Source organism: Podarcis tiliguerta (assembly GCF_965153285.1).
Source record: "Podarcis tiliguerta genome assembly, chromosome: 11".
In the NCBI taxonomy this organism is placed as follows: domain Eukaryota; kingdom Metazoa; phylum Chordata; class Lepidosauria; order Squamata; family Lacertidae; genus Podarcis; species Podarcis tiliguerta.
The window spans coordinates 56,004,048-56,021,353 of NC_139544.1; the positions used below are offsets into that span (position 1 = coordinate 56,004,048).

The window sequence follows — 17,306 nt, forward strand, 5'->3', positions numbered from 1 at the left end:
TTACAGTAACTTCTCATCCTTTCCCATGACACAGTATACTTTGTTTTTCATTATTTCCGTTTCTGTATATAGCTGAAGCACAGTGAAACCAGACACAAAGTTTCGCTTCCTGGTTTTCATACCCTACTATCACCTGAAAAGAGCATGAATCACAGCTGTGATGGATTCAGCCTGCTTCAGCCAGCTTCCCTGCAGAAGGATCTCTGCATCACCAAAACCAAAATCTTACACGAGTGCCTGTTCTACTTCTCACTGGTGGTTTGGTTCAAATCTCATGTCAAATAGTGTTTAAGGAGATTTAATTACAGTAATGGCCCAGTTAAGATCTTCCATCTAGGTTTCCTCATTTGGCCTGTTTCAGCCAAGGCACACCAGCCCATCTTACAACTTATGCTGGGCTTGCATTGCTTCGTCATGATCACCAGCTTTCACACAGCGCAGCTTGGCAACCGTGCAACAACTGCTGATTGACAGGTGGGCTGCTCCCCACCAGTCAGATCCAGTATGTTGGCTATACTGCCTGGGGCTGATGGAAGATGGAGTCCAAGTTGGGAGCTAGTCACCAGGAGGCTGGGCCCACTCCATGTTCAACTTACTTAAGGAGGTGGAAAGTTAAAACTTCAAGAAGCTCTACTCGAGGGCCACATTTCCCCATGTGAAGCTGCCCAGACCCTGAGGTCATCATTTGAGGGGCCTTCTTTGTGTGTCTCCTCCAACGGAGGACCAGCAATGAGTGAATAGACCTCTTCTATCGCAGCTCCCTATCTATGGGGTGCTCTCCCAAGGGAGATATTCTAGCACAAACCTTTTTAGGCCTAAAGACGTCTTCGGTTCCCGGGAATTTAAGAAGCACCAGTGACTGGATGTTTTACTCTAACTGTGTTTATGTCTCTTCATTCCTGCATTTTATGCTTGTCGTAAATTGCTTGGGGACTTTTGTTATGGCAAGCGATTCATAAATTCAATTAACCTGACCTAAGCTATTCACGGACCCCTAAGAAATATTAGTTACTGATCCCATGGGAATATAAAGAAAGGTGTGAGGAATGAGTAGAAGCAGGGAAAATCCTCTGTCCCTCTCTCATCAGCCTCTTCATCATGGAATATTTCATATATATATATGAGAAAAACCCACAGCCTTCTCATGGAATGAAGAAAAGAAGCTTATTCTGGCTTCAAATCCAACTGCAGATCCCAAAGGAGAAGATCATATGCTCAGAGGGGATCCCACGATGGGCTGCCCTTTTCAGCGAGAAGCCACCATGGAACGTGAACATCCAGGCACTCTGCTTAAGCCGCCCACAAGGGGAAAGAATACGGCTAATGCGGCGGGAGGCAGAGGCACCAAGGAAGCCCCCAAGAGCCCGCTGGGAAGGAAAAGCAAAGGCAGAGGCAGCCAGTGATCTGGAAGGGAAGCAAGGAAAGAGCGCAATGCCCACAGGGCCCTGTGAAAAGGAATGGTTGAGCAGCGAGTGAATCCTTAAGGAGCGAGGCAAGAGGGAGAGAAGATGCTAGCTGGCTGGGAGATAGGCGGTGCATTTCAACTAACACAGTCTTAATCCAAGTAAGAGAGCAGGGAAGGGCCAAACTAGGGGGGAGAGCTATCTGTGTTGAATGCAGTGGGTCCACGGTTCAATCCTCAGCATCTCTCCAGGTAGGACTGGGAATGTCCCCCTTCCCTGGGACCCTGGAGAGCTTCTGCCAGTCAGTGTTGAGAATGCTGAGCTCGATGGACCCAATGGTCTGGAAGAGGAAAGGTTCTGCAAACACCCTTCCAGCAGAAAATCTGGCAGCACACTAGGAGCATGAACAGCTCAATACAAAACACACACCATCCATCTGAGCACAGGAACGTGTCCAGAGGAGGGCAACCAAAATGGTCAAAGGCCTGGAAACGATGCCTTATGAGGAACGGCTAAGGGAGCTGGGCATGTTTAGCCTGGAGAAGAGGAGGTTAAGGGGTGATATGATAGCCATGTTCAAATATATAAAAGGATGTCACATAGAGGAGGGAGAAAGGTTGTTTTCTGCTGCTCCAGAGAAGCGGACATGGAGCAATGGATCCAAACTACAAGAAAGAAGTTTCCACCTAAACATTAGGAAGAACTTCCTGACAGTAAGAGCTGTTCGACAGTGGAATTTGCTGCCAAGGAGTGTGGTGGAGTCTCCTTCTTTGGAGGTCTTTAAGCAGAGGCTTGACAACCATATGTCAGGAGTGCTCTGATGGTGTTTCCTGCTTGGCAGGGGGTTGGACTCGATGGCCCTTGTGGTCTCTTCCAACTCTATGATTCTATGATTCTAAGAGTAGATGGGATACAACCTGGGATAGGAGGGGCAGCACAGTGCCAAAATTCCTGGCACCATCTTGAGTGGACTCTGATTTGGTCCTCGCAAGCCCTGCCTGCCTATTGTGGGTGAACGGCAACCAAAACATTCAACGAATTCTGTTGAAAGCCACCCAGAGTGCCTGGGGAAACCCAGCCAGATGGGCGGTGTAAATTATTATTATTGCAAACGGGTGACAGAGGATCACACTCCATGTATTTGATGAAGTGGGATCTTGTCCACAAGAGCTTATTCCATAATGAATATAAAATGGTTCAAGTCTTTGCCACAAGACCCTTTGCTGGTTTTGCTGCAGCAGACTCGCACCTCTGGAAGAAGAAGAAGAAGAAGAAGAAGAAGAAGAAGAAGAAGAGGAGGAGTAGTTTGGATTTGATATCTCGCCTTTCACTCCCTTTAAGGAGTCTCAAAGCGGCTAACATTCTCCTTTCCCTTCCTCCCCCACAACAAACACTCTGTGAGGTGAGTGGGGCTGAGAGACTTCAAAGAAGTGTGACTGGCCCAAGGTCACCCAGCAGCTGCATGTGGAGGAGCGGAGACGTGAACCCGGTTCCCCAGATTACGAGACTACCGCTCTTAACCACTACACCATACTGGCTCTCTGGAAACCTCAGTCCTGCTTGCACAGCCCAGACACATCACATAAGAAGCTAAGCATGGTTCAGAACATCAAGCCAAGTCCCTGTACTTGTCCAGAGAGGGTTTTCTTTGTGTAGGTTTGTTGTTGTTTTAAACTGCCCACTCGCCTTGCACCGAGACAGATGTTTCCCCAGTTACTTATTCCAACAGACTGAGAAATATCAGAACAGTGAGGCAGTCCATGGGTCATCCATCAATGGTCCCTCATTGGTAAGTCCCTCAAGTAACACCCATGCCAACCATCCCAACACAACATTGTCTCATTATATTTGTTTCTGCTGCCTTCCCCACTCTGCTCTCCCTTGAAAACCACGGGAGGAAATTTACTACTTCCAAACCGGATACAACCCCTTATCACAAAGCTGATAATGTCAGTCACTCTTCCCAGAACGAACAAACATAAAAGTGAAATTCCATTGTCTAGAACAGCGTGTTACATAAAGGAAAGGTGTTCTAATGAAATTCATAATTTGGAGGGCTGCACTTTTTAAAGTGAGAGTAGGGAGAAAGTGACAAGTCAAAGCAGCAAACAGAACTAATAAGCCGAAAAGTTGCTGCCCAAAGGACTAACTTGATTAACTTTCCTGCTACTTTTAAGCATAGTAATCACAGGTGTATGCCAAATCAAGCACCTACTTCATGCTGGAGTCCTAAACACAACAACCTGGGGTGAGAAGCCTTTGGGTGACTGTAATAGCTATTAGTTCTCACTACAACCACTCACTGACAGCTTCCTTCTAGTGGTTCTTGAGCACTGCCACCCTCCCACTGCAGTTGCTCACCCTTGCAATTTCCTTTCTGAACCTGCTAAATACGTCAGACACAGCTGGAGGGCGAGTAAAGCAGGCCATGGGGCTGTGATCAGAGCCGGAGGAAGGCTCTGCAAAACCACAACAGTCATCAAGAGGCTTCCCATTGGCCTGCAGGCTAACTAACCACCCACATCACATCCGACTGCAGGTACCAAAGAGATCACACTACAGTACTCTAGCTTAGTGCTTCCTCATCTTATGCATCAGTGCTGCTCAGTGTTAGAAACTCAAGAGATCTAAGCTAGGCGCTAACCTTTAAGCAAATGGCACCTTAAAGCTAGATTATGGTCACCACAACATAATATCTATTCGCCAGGGGGTTGGACTAGACGTCCCTTCTGACACTACAATTCTATGATCCCAACTACATTGACTGTAGCTTGCTCTTACAACAATTCACTTGTTCCAGTAGGCAAGGAAAAACACACAGTGGAAATGGTATTGACTACGGACTAAGGCAGAGGTTTTCAAACCTGGCATCCAGAAATCTCCAAGTAGTAACAACTGGACTCATGCCAGGAGCAAAACGTGCCTGGTGCCAGTTGTGGCTATTGTAATGTTTTTAAAAAAGGTAAAGGTAAAGGAGCCCTGGGCTGTTAAGTCCAGTCAAAGGTGACTATGGGGTTGCGGCGCTCATCTTGCTTTTAGGCCGAGGGAGCCGGCGTTTGCCCACAGACAGCTTTCTGGGTCGTGTGGCCAGCATGGCTAAACTGCTTCTGGAGCAACAGAACACCTTGATGGAAACCAAAGCGCATGGAAATGCTGTTTACCTTCCCACCACAGCAGTACCTATTTATCTACTTGCACTGATGTGCTTGCGAACTACTAGGTTGGCAAGAGCTGGGACAGAGCAACGGGCGCTCACCCCATTGCGGGGATTCGAACCACCAACGTTCTGATCGTCAAGCCCAAGAGGCTCAGTGGTTTAGACCTCTTGTAAAGTACGCATCCCTATTGTAAAGTACTGTGCTAGACACTGTATGATTCCTTTGTGTTTCAAATGCCTCCTTCCCTGGTCAGTTCAGGTCTTTCCTGCTCACCTTTGTTCTCCTGTGTTGACTATCTTCTCTCTCACACACACTGCTTCCTCTTGCTCTGTCTTTCACATTCTTTCAAGTTGTGGGCCTCCTGAAGGAAGCTTGCAAAACACTGGTTGTCCACAGACCACACCTTGGACAACCCTGGTTACGTAGGCAGGCTCATGCACACACACACAAAGCATAGGGCACTCTGAACCTGGTGCACACACACCCATCAAAAACAGGGTGGAAAGAGGTACTTACGGGCCCTGATTTGCTACTTGCAGGTTGTCTTGGAAGAGTTGGGTACTAAATCAAAGATTGCATTAATTTTCCATTTATAGATAACAGCCAGAATCCAGGAAGCTCAAAATTGGAAGACTAATCTGGTCCCTTCCATTCATGCTTGGTTGGTTAAAGTCCAGACAACCTTGAAACGGTTGAAATTAACATATTGTATCAGGTTTAGGGAAGGGAGATTAAAGCCCCTTTGATATGGGGGACGACTTTAGCAAAGTCCTTCTAAATAAGAGACAATATTCCTGTGGCAATATTGACGATAGAGAGAAATTGTAGACTTTACATTGCACAGGGCTTGCATCATCCTGGATAGTGGTCACATAGGGTGGGTGGGTATGTAATGTTAAGGACGGACCCAGGTTTATAAAGAGTCCAGCCACACCCTGCTTTTTGCATTTCCAGTTTCACGCATGAGCACCAAAACATGGGTGCTGCACTGCAGATGCACCCTGACATAACACACCAGAATTTATTAAAATATCTATTTTATCCTTGAGAAAGAAGGATCAAATGAATAATCAGAGTCTGAAACATCCTAAAAGCAAGGGAGAGAAGATCTGGATAATGGAACCCAGGAGAACATTCACATTGGCCCATTTACCACTGATTTACTCCTGAATGTCATATCCCTGTAGCATTAGAAACTGAGATATGAAAGCTACGTGCTAAATGACACCTTTAACCTTGGTTATGGGTGCAACAACAGAATGTCTAGGTGTGCTTTTTTATAACAAGAATACGGTGCTGAAAATGTATGAACTGCAGCTAAAATATGATGTTCATTTTTAACATGGTCTAGTCCTTCCCCTGCCCACCCCCCTAATATTCTTAAGAGGGTCTCTTCTCCAGTCTTCAGAGAGTGGCTGGAAGCGGGGAGGCAGAATAAGGTCTTCCTTTCTTTCCACTCTACAGTTTTAATCTGAAATTTTAGGCACAGCACTGCACCTGGAGCTCAGAAACTGCTCACACTAAGGAAATTCCCTGTCGCAAAATGCGCCTAGAACAATGGGAGCGTTGAACACTGCATCTCTGCTGCTCACTCTAGATCAGCTGTACTTCTGGTGTTCAGTAAGTGCTGAAAGAGATATTGGGAGCTTCCCGCCATTCCCCTTTTACATGCAGGAAAGATATGGTTTTGAACTAACAGCAATGCACCTTCTGCTTTCCTAGGCAGCATCCTCTGCGCATGTAGGAGTCATGGGACAGCCATAAATTACAGCTCTGATGGTAAGAGTTTGCATACAAAGATGAAAAAGTACCATGGCCAATGACAAGTGATTCAGCTAGCATTTCAAGGTGAGTTTACATAATTTGCAGTTTTCAAAACAAGACACAAACCGAAATACAGACAGCCTTTGATCGTCACATCTTTCCAGATTTTGCAATGCAGCTCTCCAGCCAAGTACCGTGTACAGAAAATGGATATGCTTGGGAAAGTTTTCATCTAAATGTTTCAAAAATAATAATTATAAAAATATGCATTGTATTGGGAAAAACTGTTTTGCAAAAATGTGTGTATCGGACAAAGTCGCGCATAATAATTGCATACATCAGGAGAAATCTGCACAAACCCAGCGAGAAATTTCCACGAGGACTTGAAAAAATATCCCAAAGAGGTATAGAAAGGAGGAGAACTGAGCATAAGGTTGGACCAATGAGAAACGGAGAGAAATCAAAAGTGACAGATTCTACCTGTGAAAGCCGAGAGCAGATTGTGCAAAATGGCCCCAGGTACAACGATCTGGGCAGACTCACATGTTACACTCACTACATGGGGCCCTCACCAATGTTTCCCAAAGCAGACACATTATGCTGTATCCATCTTTAAACAGCCACGTGGACCTGTCTGGGCCTGTGTTTCCAGACGCATGTATGTGCATGAGAAACATGCATGCGCACTGACGTCCCCTGCAGCAATCATCATAACATGCAGAGCCGCTTCGCTCTCCAGAGAAAAGGCAGTCAAAGGAAAGAACAGTCATCCCCAAATTACTGCCTAAAAATAAACTCACCTCAGAACCACAACACCAGCGATTCTCAAAATATTTTTCTAATGAGGAGCCACACCTTGGGAGAAGTGGAGGCTGCCTTCTCCAATTGCCTTCTCTTCCCAGGTTGCAATGATCGCAAAACACCCCTGAGGCAATTAGAGCAACAGAGGAGAGCAGTTCCTTAATGTGTTTGCTTTGCATCTTGAAACACAACAGCGCAAAAGTGGCTGGCAACCAAAAGGATATCCCCAGAGAAGCTGGAGCCTGACTGCTTTGGGTCCAGTGGCGAGTCCCTGGAAACGTGTCATCTTTTATAATACATCCTCTGAGCGCCCTCAAACCCTGATTGGATCCCAGCGTGGCCTCCTGATTCGCTAGGAACATTACAAGAACTACCTGGTTCAAGCAAATCCCCAAGTGCAATCCTATACGTGCCTACCTAAGCGTAAGCTCCACTCAACTCAGCAGGACTTACTTCCGAGTAGGCATGCAATGCCTAACTTCAATAACCTTCAATAACTCTCCTTCTACTTTATCCAGATCTTGATTAACTGACATTTGGTTTGCCCGAAGACAAGATTCCTGTACTTTTAAGGCAAAAAAAAAAAAAGAATGGTAATGGACCCCTGGATGGTTAAGTCCAGTCAAAGGCGACTATGGGGTTGTGGTGCTCATCTCGCTTTCAGGCCGAGCCGGCGTTTGTCCACAGACAGTTTTCCGGGTCATGTGGTCAGCATGTCTAAATCGCTACTGCCACACGGAGGACCGTGACGAGTGCCAGAGCACACGGAAACGCCATCTACTTCCCCGCCGCAGCGGTACCTATTTATCTACTTGCACTGAAATGCTTTCGAACTGCTAGGTTGGCAGGAGCTGGGACAGAGCAACAGGAGCTCACCCCATCGCGGGGATTTGAACCGCCGACCTTCTGATCAGGAAGCCCAAGAGGCTCAGTGGTTTAGACCACAGCGCCACCTGCGTCCCTCCTGTACCTTTAGCAGTTATGCAATAAGTAGAAATCGACCAGTTGAATATTTCCCCATCCTGTGAGGGGTGAGAATCAAATCGGAGATGTCCCCCACAATTAGGGATGCTTCACAAGTTTCCATATCCCCCGCCAACAAAAAACATGGCTGCTCTGCCTCTGACTGTTGCGCTGCAAGCAACAATACCACGGGTGAAGCTCCATCTCAACATGGAAGGTATCACAATAAGGAAAGTGACACTTGTTGAATTTCTCAACTCCTTTGCAGGAGTTGAAGGTTCAAGAGCCCCCACAGATTTGGGAAAGGAGAGGCATTAGGTCTAGAATGATTTCGTTGTGTATCCTTGACCTCACCCTTGTGGAAGCACACCAAACCAGACCAAGGCTGGTTTGACAAGTGGACCTTCCACGCGGTCTTTTGGTGCTCTAGAACTTATCCAGTGGGCTTCCATAATAAGGTGCACTGCAGAAACTTCACCCTGACGTCGCATCTAAAGTGGTGTTGCTCACTTGAGTGGCAATCCTCTTCCACATATTTCACCCTGGGCCCTTCTGTACAACTAGATTAGAGCCTCTGAAGGGATGCATATTATCCCCCCGCTCCTCAAATTTCAGCACGCAGACAGACATGTTAATTGCAAAGCACCTTCTGAAAGTCGGCTGTCATTCCAAGGGTCTGAAAGATTGCTAAGAAATGTACTTTCTTCCCAAAGATTCCTCTTTTACAGAACAAAACATCCCCCCATGTCTGTAACGCACCATGGAATGAGTCCTTACTCATGTGTTCTCTCAGGAAGTACTTGAAACAGAACATTTTCAGAAAGAAAGAGAGAAAGAGAGAAAGAAAGAAAGAGAGAGAGAGAGAGAAAGAGAGAAAGAGAGAAAGAGAGAAAGAGAGAGAGAGAGAAAGAAAGAAAGAAAGAAAGAAAGAAAGAAAGAAAGAAAGAAAGAAAGAAAGAAAGAACCACTTCTGTCTTTAAATCCCTAACAGCTGAAATGATATTGGGGTAGGGTGGGATTTCCCTGGAAATCTACTTGCAAGTTTTTGCCATGCATAGAGCACCCCATCCATAGACAACTGGGTTTTTTCTTTAAAAGAAAAAGGGAAAAAATGCAAACATCACACAATCCACCTAATGCAGACCTTGCTAATGGAACAACCACACGACCCTCTGCTTCTGGAAAACCTTCTCCCTGTATCTATCCCTTCCTTGTCAACACAGCCTGTTAGAACTTGCTCTGATGCAAAGAAGCCATTAAGAGAGACACGCACACCAACAGAGACTGCAGTTGCACGCCGGAGCCTTTAAACCGCACGAGCTCTTCCGGTCTTAAAGGCACGGCCTTTGTGTGCATAACACTAACAGGGCCATTATATTGTCCTTCAAATGGCTCTTTAAAACACCCTTCAGCTGAACCCCCGACAATGGCAAGGCAGCTGGTGTGCAGGGGGCCAGGGAGCCGCTTATGCTAATAGCATTCTCCCTGTTGTCTTGTTACGCCCACCCATCCCCCTTTCTCCACCTCCATCTGTTTATCCCGTCCACCTGTTGTCACATATTTCGATTGCAAAAAAACCCCACCCTTTTGGTGCACAGATTGCCTCGTTCGCTCCCAAACCAAACAAGGCTGACTTCGTGTGACAAAGGAGATCCCCTAAAGTTAGCAAGACAGAAAAGGGCAAAACATTGCATTCAGGACACCGGCGGATGCAAAAATAAATTAAAAAATGAGGATCATGGAGAGAGAAGAAGAAATGGGTTCTCTTACCTTCTTCTTGGAGTGTGACCGGTCCTCCTCTTTAGCTAATTTGCTATTTTTCCCAGCTCTCGAAAGCTTTTGCTCCCCTGACTGCTTAATGGTGATTTTGATCTCGGGAGGGCATATATAGTTCTCCAAGTTCTTGGGGGGCTTCTTGGCTCTCTTGGTTGTCTGGATTTTCAGCTTAAGACTCCCCTCTGTAAAGTTCGCCTCCTTGATGGAAAACTCCTGCTCCTCCAAGCCATCTCCGGCCACCCATTTCTCGCTGTCTGTGTCTCTCCCGGAACAGAGCTCATCTTCTTCCTCAGGCTCCATCCGGTCACTGCTCACAGGCATCCCTTTGGCAGAGCCGGGCTGAGGCAGCATGGCCTCCGTCCCAGCGCCACCAGGGGCACCACCAGGGGCCTTAGCAGAAGCAATGGCCGAGCCCAGGAAATCCGACTCTCCTCCCCTTTGCCGGGAAGTGCCCGAATTCTCCCTTGGCTCCATGGCGACCCCCCGGTCCATGGGGTTTTTCACAGGGGGGAAGGTGAGAAGAGTTGGGGAGCCCCAAGAAGGGAATGGTAGCTTCTCAGTTAAGGTCTCTTAGAGTCCCAATAGTCCAACCACTGTGACGAGCTCAGAAGCATTCAGATCTGCAACTGGGGAGAAAACAGAAAGGGAAAAGGCTGTCAGAACTTCAGCTGCTATTGATAATGAGGTTTATATCAACTTGGGCTCATTCATTCATTCATTCATTCATTTCCTACAACCTAACTTCCATATGTGCAAGGAGACATTCCAAACACACACCTAGAATTCAATATGGCACAGTCCAAGAAACTTGATTCACTTGCTTCTGCCAAATATAGAAACGTGTTCTTTGGGCGAACGGAGACTTACTAAATAGTCACTTACCATGGTAAGCTTAGTTGCACATAACAAGGGCTAAGACAGACAATTTCTGGCTACGGAGTTGACTTAAGGGGAAGGGAACTCCACTGCTCTCCACCCCTCAGACAACTGTGGTGGTCTTGGGGAAGGTGGCAATTCTCTACAACATTTGCATAGTGATGTCACCTTGTCTAGCATTTGGCCCGAGTCCTGAACAAGGCCTCACCTGGGATGAGGTCAGTGCTTGCATCATAACACTTCCAGTGTGTACAGCCCTACTTAACTCTTTCAACTGCAAAGAGGCAGAGGGTTTAAAACCAAAAGTTGAATGTCATAATGCAACCTGGGTCTTCGAACATTAAAGAACTAGCAGCCCAGACTAAGTTCTGAAACAAAGATAGACACACTCCGCAGGGTTTTTCATGGACACAAACATCAACTTCTCCCCATGCTGTATATTAAGAGGCTTGTGATTTGCAAATTTTCAATAACTCCCACAACCCAACTCCTTGCACAAGGCATTCCCAGCACCGAAATTTCAAGTCAAGCCACCTCTACTATACTGAACGAGTTGCTACCAAAAGGATCCAGCAACCACAAATATATCTTAGTCTCCTACTTGGAGCAGACCGCCCAAACCAAGTTAGGTGTGAGTGCATTGTGAACATGAGTTAGTTGACCCCTGCATTGCTGGGGGTTGAATTAGATGACCTTTGGGTCCCTTCCAACTCTATTATTCTATGACTCAATCCCAGGTAAATGCTAAATGAACCTGAGTGGCGTGGGGGACCAACAAAAGCATCTCACCAGAAGATCTCAGCGATCAAGGTGGAGCATAAGAAATCAATTGGTCCTTAAGGTAATTTAAATGTGGATAATACATGTTTAATTACCATCAATGGTAAACAATGTTACAGTGACTCTTGGCAAAACAATAAAAAAAATTGTCTTGCACTGATTTTTTAATAAGGTGTGTCCACTAACTCCTGTCTCTCTCACCTGGCTGTGGCACATACACCTGAGCTATCAATGAAAACTTAATCCACCTGGCTGAATAATAGTGTCTATCTAGGGAGCTTCAAAGAGGCTGTTTCACCACCTCTAATCCCCATCTTTCCTCAACTTGGGCTGTGCCAGAGCTGTGGGCAGAAGGAATTAAGACCTTAGGACACAATGAGGTAATAAAAAGGGAGCAGCCACAGAGCTAAATCAGGAGGGGAAAGGGAAGCGAGTGTTTGCTTGATGGGTAGCTGGTGATGTTCCTTCCTCAAAATGAAGGAACTGTTAAGTTTTTGAGACAGAAGGTCTGTTGAGGTCAAAGGGGGAACAGCAGAGAAAATCCAAGGGGAGAGACAGAGAGAGAGAGAGAGAGAGAGAGAGAGAGAGAGAGGGAGAGAGAGAGAGATTAGGTCCATCTAGTTTAGTACAGTGGTACCTCGGGTTACATATGCTTCAGGTTACATACGCTTCAGGTTACAGACTCCGCTAACCCAGAAATAGTACCTCGGGTTAAGAACTTTGCTTCAGGATGAGAACAGAAATCGTGCTCCGGCAGTGTGGCAGCAGCAGGAGGCCCTATTAGCTAAAGTGATGCTTCAGGTTAAGAACAGTTTCAGGTTAAGAACGGACCTCCGGAACGAATTAAGTTCTTAACCCGAGGTACCACTGTACTGTCTAAGGAGCTCTCCAGAGTTTCAGATGCTGGGCACTGAACCTGGGACTTTCAGAGATTTCTGGAGCAAACTGGAGAGCCAATCAGAGCTTCAGGGAGGCAGCAGACCTAATCTTTGCTTGAAATATTCTGTGATCTGGGTTGCACATGAAGCTGTGCTACTTGATCTTCAAGTCCCTTTCAACTCGTCCTCTCCCCTCACTGATCATGTTTTATGAACATCTCGCATCTCTCTCCCTAGTAGTCTCCCACAACTTTCAAATGCTTGGATCTTTCCTCACAGGAGAGATGCTCCATCTCCTTTCTTCATTCTAGTTGTCCTGCCTGCATATTCTCCTACTCAATATATATCACCTTTTTATCAATTACTATCAGAAGGACTGGCTCATATCAAGCCTTCAAAGGGAAAATTAAGAGACAATAAAGACTACAGTGGTACCTCTGGTTGCGAACGGGATCTGTTCCAGAGGCCCGTTCGCAACATGAAAAGAGCACAACCCGCAGTGCCGTGTCTGCACAGGGTGTGATTTGCTGCTTCTGCGCATGCGCGTGGCGTCATTTTGCGCTTCTGCGCATGTGCGAGCAGAGAAACCCGGAAGTAACCCTTTCCGGTACTTCCGGGTCTCCACAGGACGTAACCTGAAAGAACGTAACATGAAGCGAGTGTAACATGAGGTATGACTGTTTCTCAATCAAAATTCTAAGTCTTCTTTTGATCCATCAATCTACCGCCACCCTTTGCTAAGGCATCCAAAATGCTGAAGGAGGGTTCAAAAACCTCAATGGCCTGAACCCTAGAAATGTCACATGGGTGCTGCTTAGAAATTGGAAATGCCATTCTCCAAATCTAAGTAGCACACCCAGAACTCTCGAGGCATGTGAAAAGAAGACGCATGTGTCATTTCTGTCTTCCCAAAGCCGAGGTGTTAGGTAGTAGATTACGGAATCATATTTGACTCTGCAATTAGGTTTGAGATGCCATAATTAGATCAGATAGTTACCTTTCCATGTAAGTAGCTAACAGAGTAACAGGAGAAGGGATGGGAAGGCCAACTGTGATTAAACAACTGATGCCGCCATAAATCACAAAGCCCATAAAGGAAACACAGCCTAAGGTGCCAGCATGCCAGAAAAAACATCGAGACAGAATGCACTGATGTTCGAGTGCAACGCCATAGACGATAAAGCATCACCCCTGCCTGTTTGTACAAAGAAGCATTCGGCCTGTCACTTTGGGCCCTAAGGGCCTCTGCTATCTATGCTGTCCCGAATGCCAAGAGCATGTGAAAAAGGAGGGGCATCACCTCCTGGCAAATAGAAGGGGAAGAAATGGAGGCAGTGAGAGATTTTGCTTTCTTGGGCTCCATGATCACTGCAGATGGTGACAGCAGCCACGAAATTAAAAGACGCCTGCTTCTTGGGAGAAAAGCAATGACAAACCTAGACAGCATCTTAAAAAGCAGAGACATCACCTTGCCAACAAAGGTCCATATAGTTAAAGCTATGGTTTTCCCAGTAGTCATGGATGGAAGTGAGAGCTGGACCATAAAGAAGGCTGATCGCCAAAGAATTCATGCTTTTGGATTATGGTGCTGGAGGAGACTCTTGAGAGTCCCACGGACTGCAAGAAGATCAAACCTCTCCATTCTGAAGGAAATCAGCCCTGAGTGCTCAATGGAAGGACAGATTGTGAAGCTGAGGCTCCAATACTTTGGTCACCTCATGAGAAGAGAAGACTCCCTGGAAAAGACCCTGATGTTGGGAAAGACTGAGGGCACAAGGAGAAGGGGATGACAGAGGACGAGATGGTTGGATAGTGTTCTTGAAACTACCAGCATGAGTTTGACCAAACTGCAGGAGGCAGTGGAAGACAGGAGTGCCTGGCGTGCTCTGGTCCATAGGGTCATGAAGAGTCGGACACGACTAAACAACAACAACACAAATACTGAACGCTAAGCAAGGAAACAGCATATTAAGCCAGCTTATGGGAAATGCTAAGTCAAAGGTCAGATTCAGTGGCACTCACCAGTCCAGTCTGTTCAGTTCCTGAACACAGTGTGCCCTATTTGGAAAAAGCTACCTGGGGAGCAAATGGCTCCAGATTATGCAAGACCAGAAAATTCAAGACAGAGGCATTTAAAAAGAAACCAAAAAACAGATTCAGGGGCATCGTCTGTCTGAAGAGACATGGTGTCATGACCTTCTAAAACTAAGTGGTATTGGCTGAAGTAAGGGGTTAGACCAAGTGTTAGAAACTCAGATAGATCAGCTGGGCACCCAATGGCTGCTTAAACCAGGGTTACAGTCACCAAAGAGGAACACCTGGTTGGTTGCCAGTTTGAGGCCAGATGGTTTGGAAGTTGTATTTTTCAATACAACTTTTTGCTTCCTGAAATTCATTCGGATTATGCACATAAAATGTAACAGATAGAATTCTACAGGATGTGTTGAAAACAGGGAGATCCAAGGATCCCAAGGCGTGTGCCTCGAGCTGGTAGAGATGTCAGGTGCCATTCTGATGCCCAGGCATCTTCACTTGGTCACAGGTTTAATGGTCAGGTTTAAGGTGCTGGTTTTGACCTTTAAAGCCCTATGTGGCCTAGGACCCACATACCTACGGGACCGCCTCTCCTGGTATGCCCCGCGGAGGATCTTAAGGTCCACAAATAAGTGTCAAAGTGCAAGTAGATAAATAGATACTGCTCCAGCGGGAAGGTAAACGGCGTTTCCGTGCGCTGCTCTGGTTCGCCAGAAGCGGCTTAGTCATGCTGGCCACATGACCCGGAAGCTGTACGCCGGCTCCCTCGGCCACAACCCCAGAGTCGGCCATGACTGGACCTAATGGTCAGGGGTCCCTTTACCTTTACCTTTATGGCTCAACATAGCCTGGGTGGTGTTTCTGTGAGTTGTAATCAAGTCTGAATAGTTCTGTGCAATATTGAAAGCAGATATTATTTTACTGCAAGACCCGTAACAGTTTTCCAGAACACGAAGTTCAGTGATGAAAATGTGCAAATTCCTCTGCCTAACTTTCATAACACAACAAAGCTATCGTTTTTCAGGGAGACTAAACCTGGTCTTTGTAACTTCCTCCACCAGTAACTTTTTCTCAACTTACTTTGCATGACCCACAGTCATCGTTCCATACTGAAAACCATCATTTGCATCGGACAACTGCACTTCGCACTTCATAGGGCTCCTTTGCTCCAAGAGGCCATATGTGGAAAACGTGGGCACTTAAATACCATGCCATATTATATCCTATGGCCTGCAGTATTATACATCGAGGTTGCCAAGGCAAGTGTTCAAAATTCGCCAGGCGCGTTTTGCAACTTGTGCAGGTCCAACTATGACCATGTGGAGATCTCTGGATGCTAGATTCAGGTAGGTAGCCGTGTTGGTCTGACACAGTCGAAATAAAAATAAATAAAATAAAATAAAAAATAAAAATATTGGTATCTGAAGAAGTGTGCATGCACGTGAAAGCTTATACCAGAACAAATTTAGTTGGTCTATAAATTGCTACTGGACAATTATTATTATTTTGACTGCGTCAAAAAAAATCCTACCTGGAATCTAGAATCATGGAAGGCACCACATTGGGCAGCAAGTACATCAGGTATCCGAAAAAGTATGCATGCACACAAAAGCTTATACCAGAACAAACTTAGTTGGTCTATAAGGTGCTTCTGGATGCTAGGTTGATGACTGATCGCCCCATCTGGCTAAGTTCACAGTTCATCCCCCTTCTCAGTTAATTCACACAACTACACTGTGAGGTAGCTTAAGAGGCTGCAAATGACTCTAAGGCTCGCCTAATGAGCTTCATGACTGAGTGGGGATCTGAACCCTGATCTCCCAGGTCCTAGTCTGACACTCTAACCACTACACCAGGTAAATAAATAATTAGGGGGAAAATAAATAGGAAGAAAGCAAAATGTCACTTAGAGAAGTGAAATATTATCCTTGAAGCTTGAACTTGTTTTATTCTGGGTTGTTTTAACGTGTTGTAAACCACTTTGAGATTTGTTCTTTAAAATACAAAGCAGTATAGAAATGAAGTGAATAATGATAATAGTAAATTTAATTGGGGGGAGGGGAATGGCACCTTGTTGTGGTGACCACAACCTAGGTTTAAGGTACCATTTGGTGATTAGCTTATATGTTTGAGTTTCGAACACAGACCCAGGCTATCCCAAGGCAAACTGGTGTCAACATGGAGATTGCAATGGCAGGGCATTTTTTAACAGATGAAGCCACCATTAACAGAAAGACAACTGTGCATCCAGGCATACGGACATTAATCAGCCATTGTCTCTTCATGGGGACCATGGTTGCAACCACAACGGATGCTCACACCTTCAGAGGGAGGGATGTGGAGGTGGAGGTTGTCTCATTATAGGCAGAGGCATCTCCTAAGCTAAGTAGAGAGTCCAAAATCAAAGAGCAATTATGCATCCCTAAGCACAAGGTCAAAGTTTAGCTGGCCCGAAGGGAGAAAGAAAACCAAGAAGATTACATACGAGCAATTGATCCTACCAAGAGAGCAGAAAATACGCCCAAAGTGAGATTAGCGAAGAATGTGTAACATAAGCAAGCCTCTCTGATGAGTGGCCCTACGGAGAAGAGCTGTACATAATATATCGCGGTGTGCAGCTCATAAGTTGTGAGCCCTGCAACGTGATAATTGCTTCCAGATGAACCTCTCCTACTCGCACCAGAAGTGAGGCAGGCAGCATCAAGAAGCGGGGACTTTTCAGTGGTAGCGCCTTGCCTTTGGAATGCCTTCCTTCTAGCGTTAGAAGCTCAGGTAAATAAGGTAGGCACCAAATGGGTCCTTAATCAGGGCTACGGTCACCCAAAACGGAATGTCTGGTTGCTATTTTGAAGCCAAGGGGCTCTAAAAGCGTA

The 17,306-nt window shown here is 46.0% G+C and overlaps 1 protein-coding gene across 2 annotated transcripts in view; it reads right to left on the reverse strand.

Moving 5' to 3' along the window:
- Positions 1–17,306, reverse strand: part of SETBP1 (SET binding protein 1) — a 262,041-nt gene that overhangs the window by 231,142 nt on the left and 13,593 nt on the right. For both annotated transcript variants that reach the window (XR_014502776.1, XM_083402621.1), the window contains exon 2: positions 9,860–10,491. Coding sequence is in view for 1 of the 2 variants with exons in the window: in XM_083402621.1 (XP_083258747.1) it covers positions 9,860–10,357 (498 nt within the window). In the remaining variant the exon portion in view is untranslated. The remainder of the gene's footprint in view (positions 1–9,859; positions 10,492–17,306) is intronic.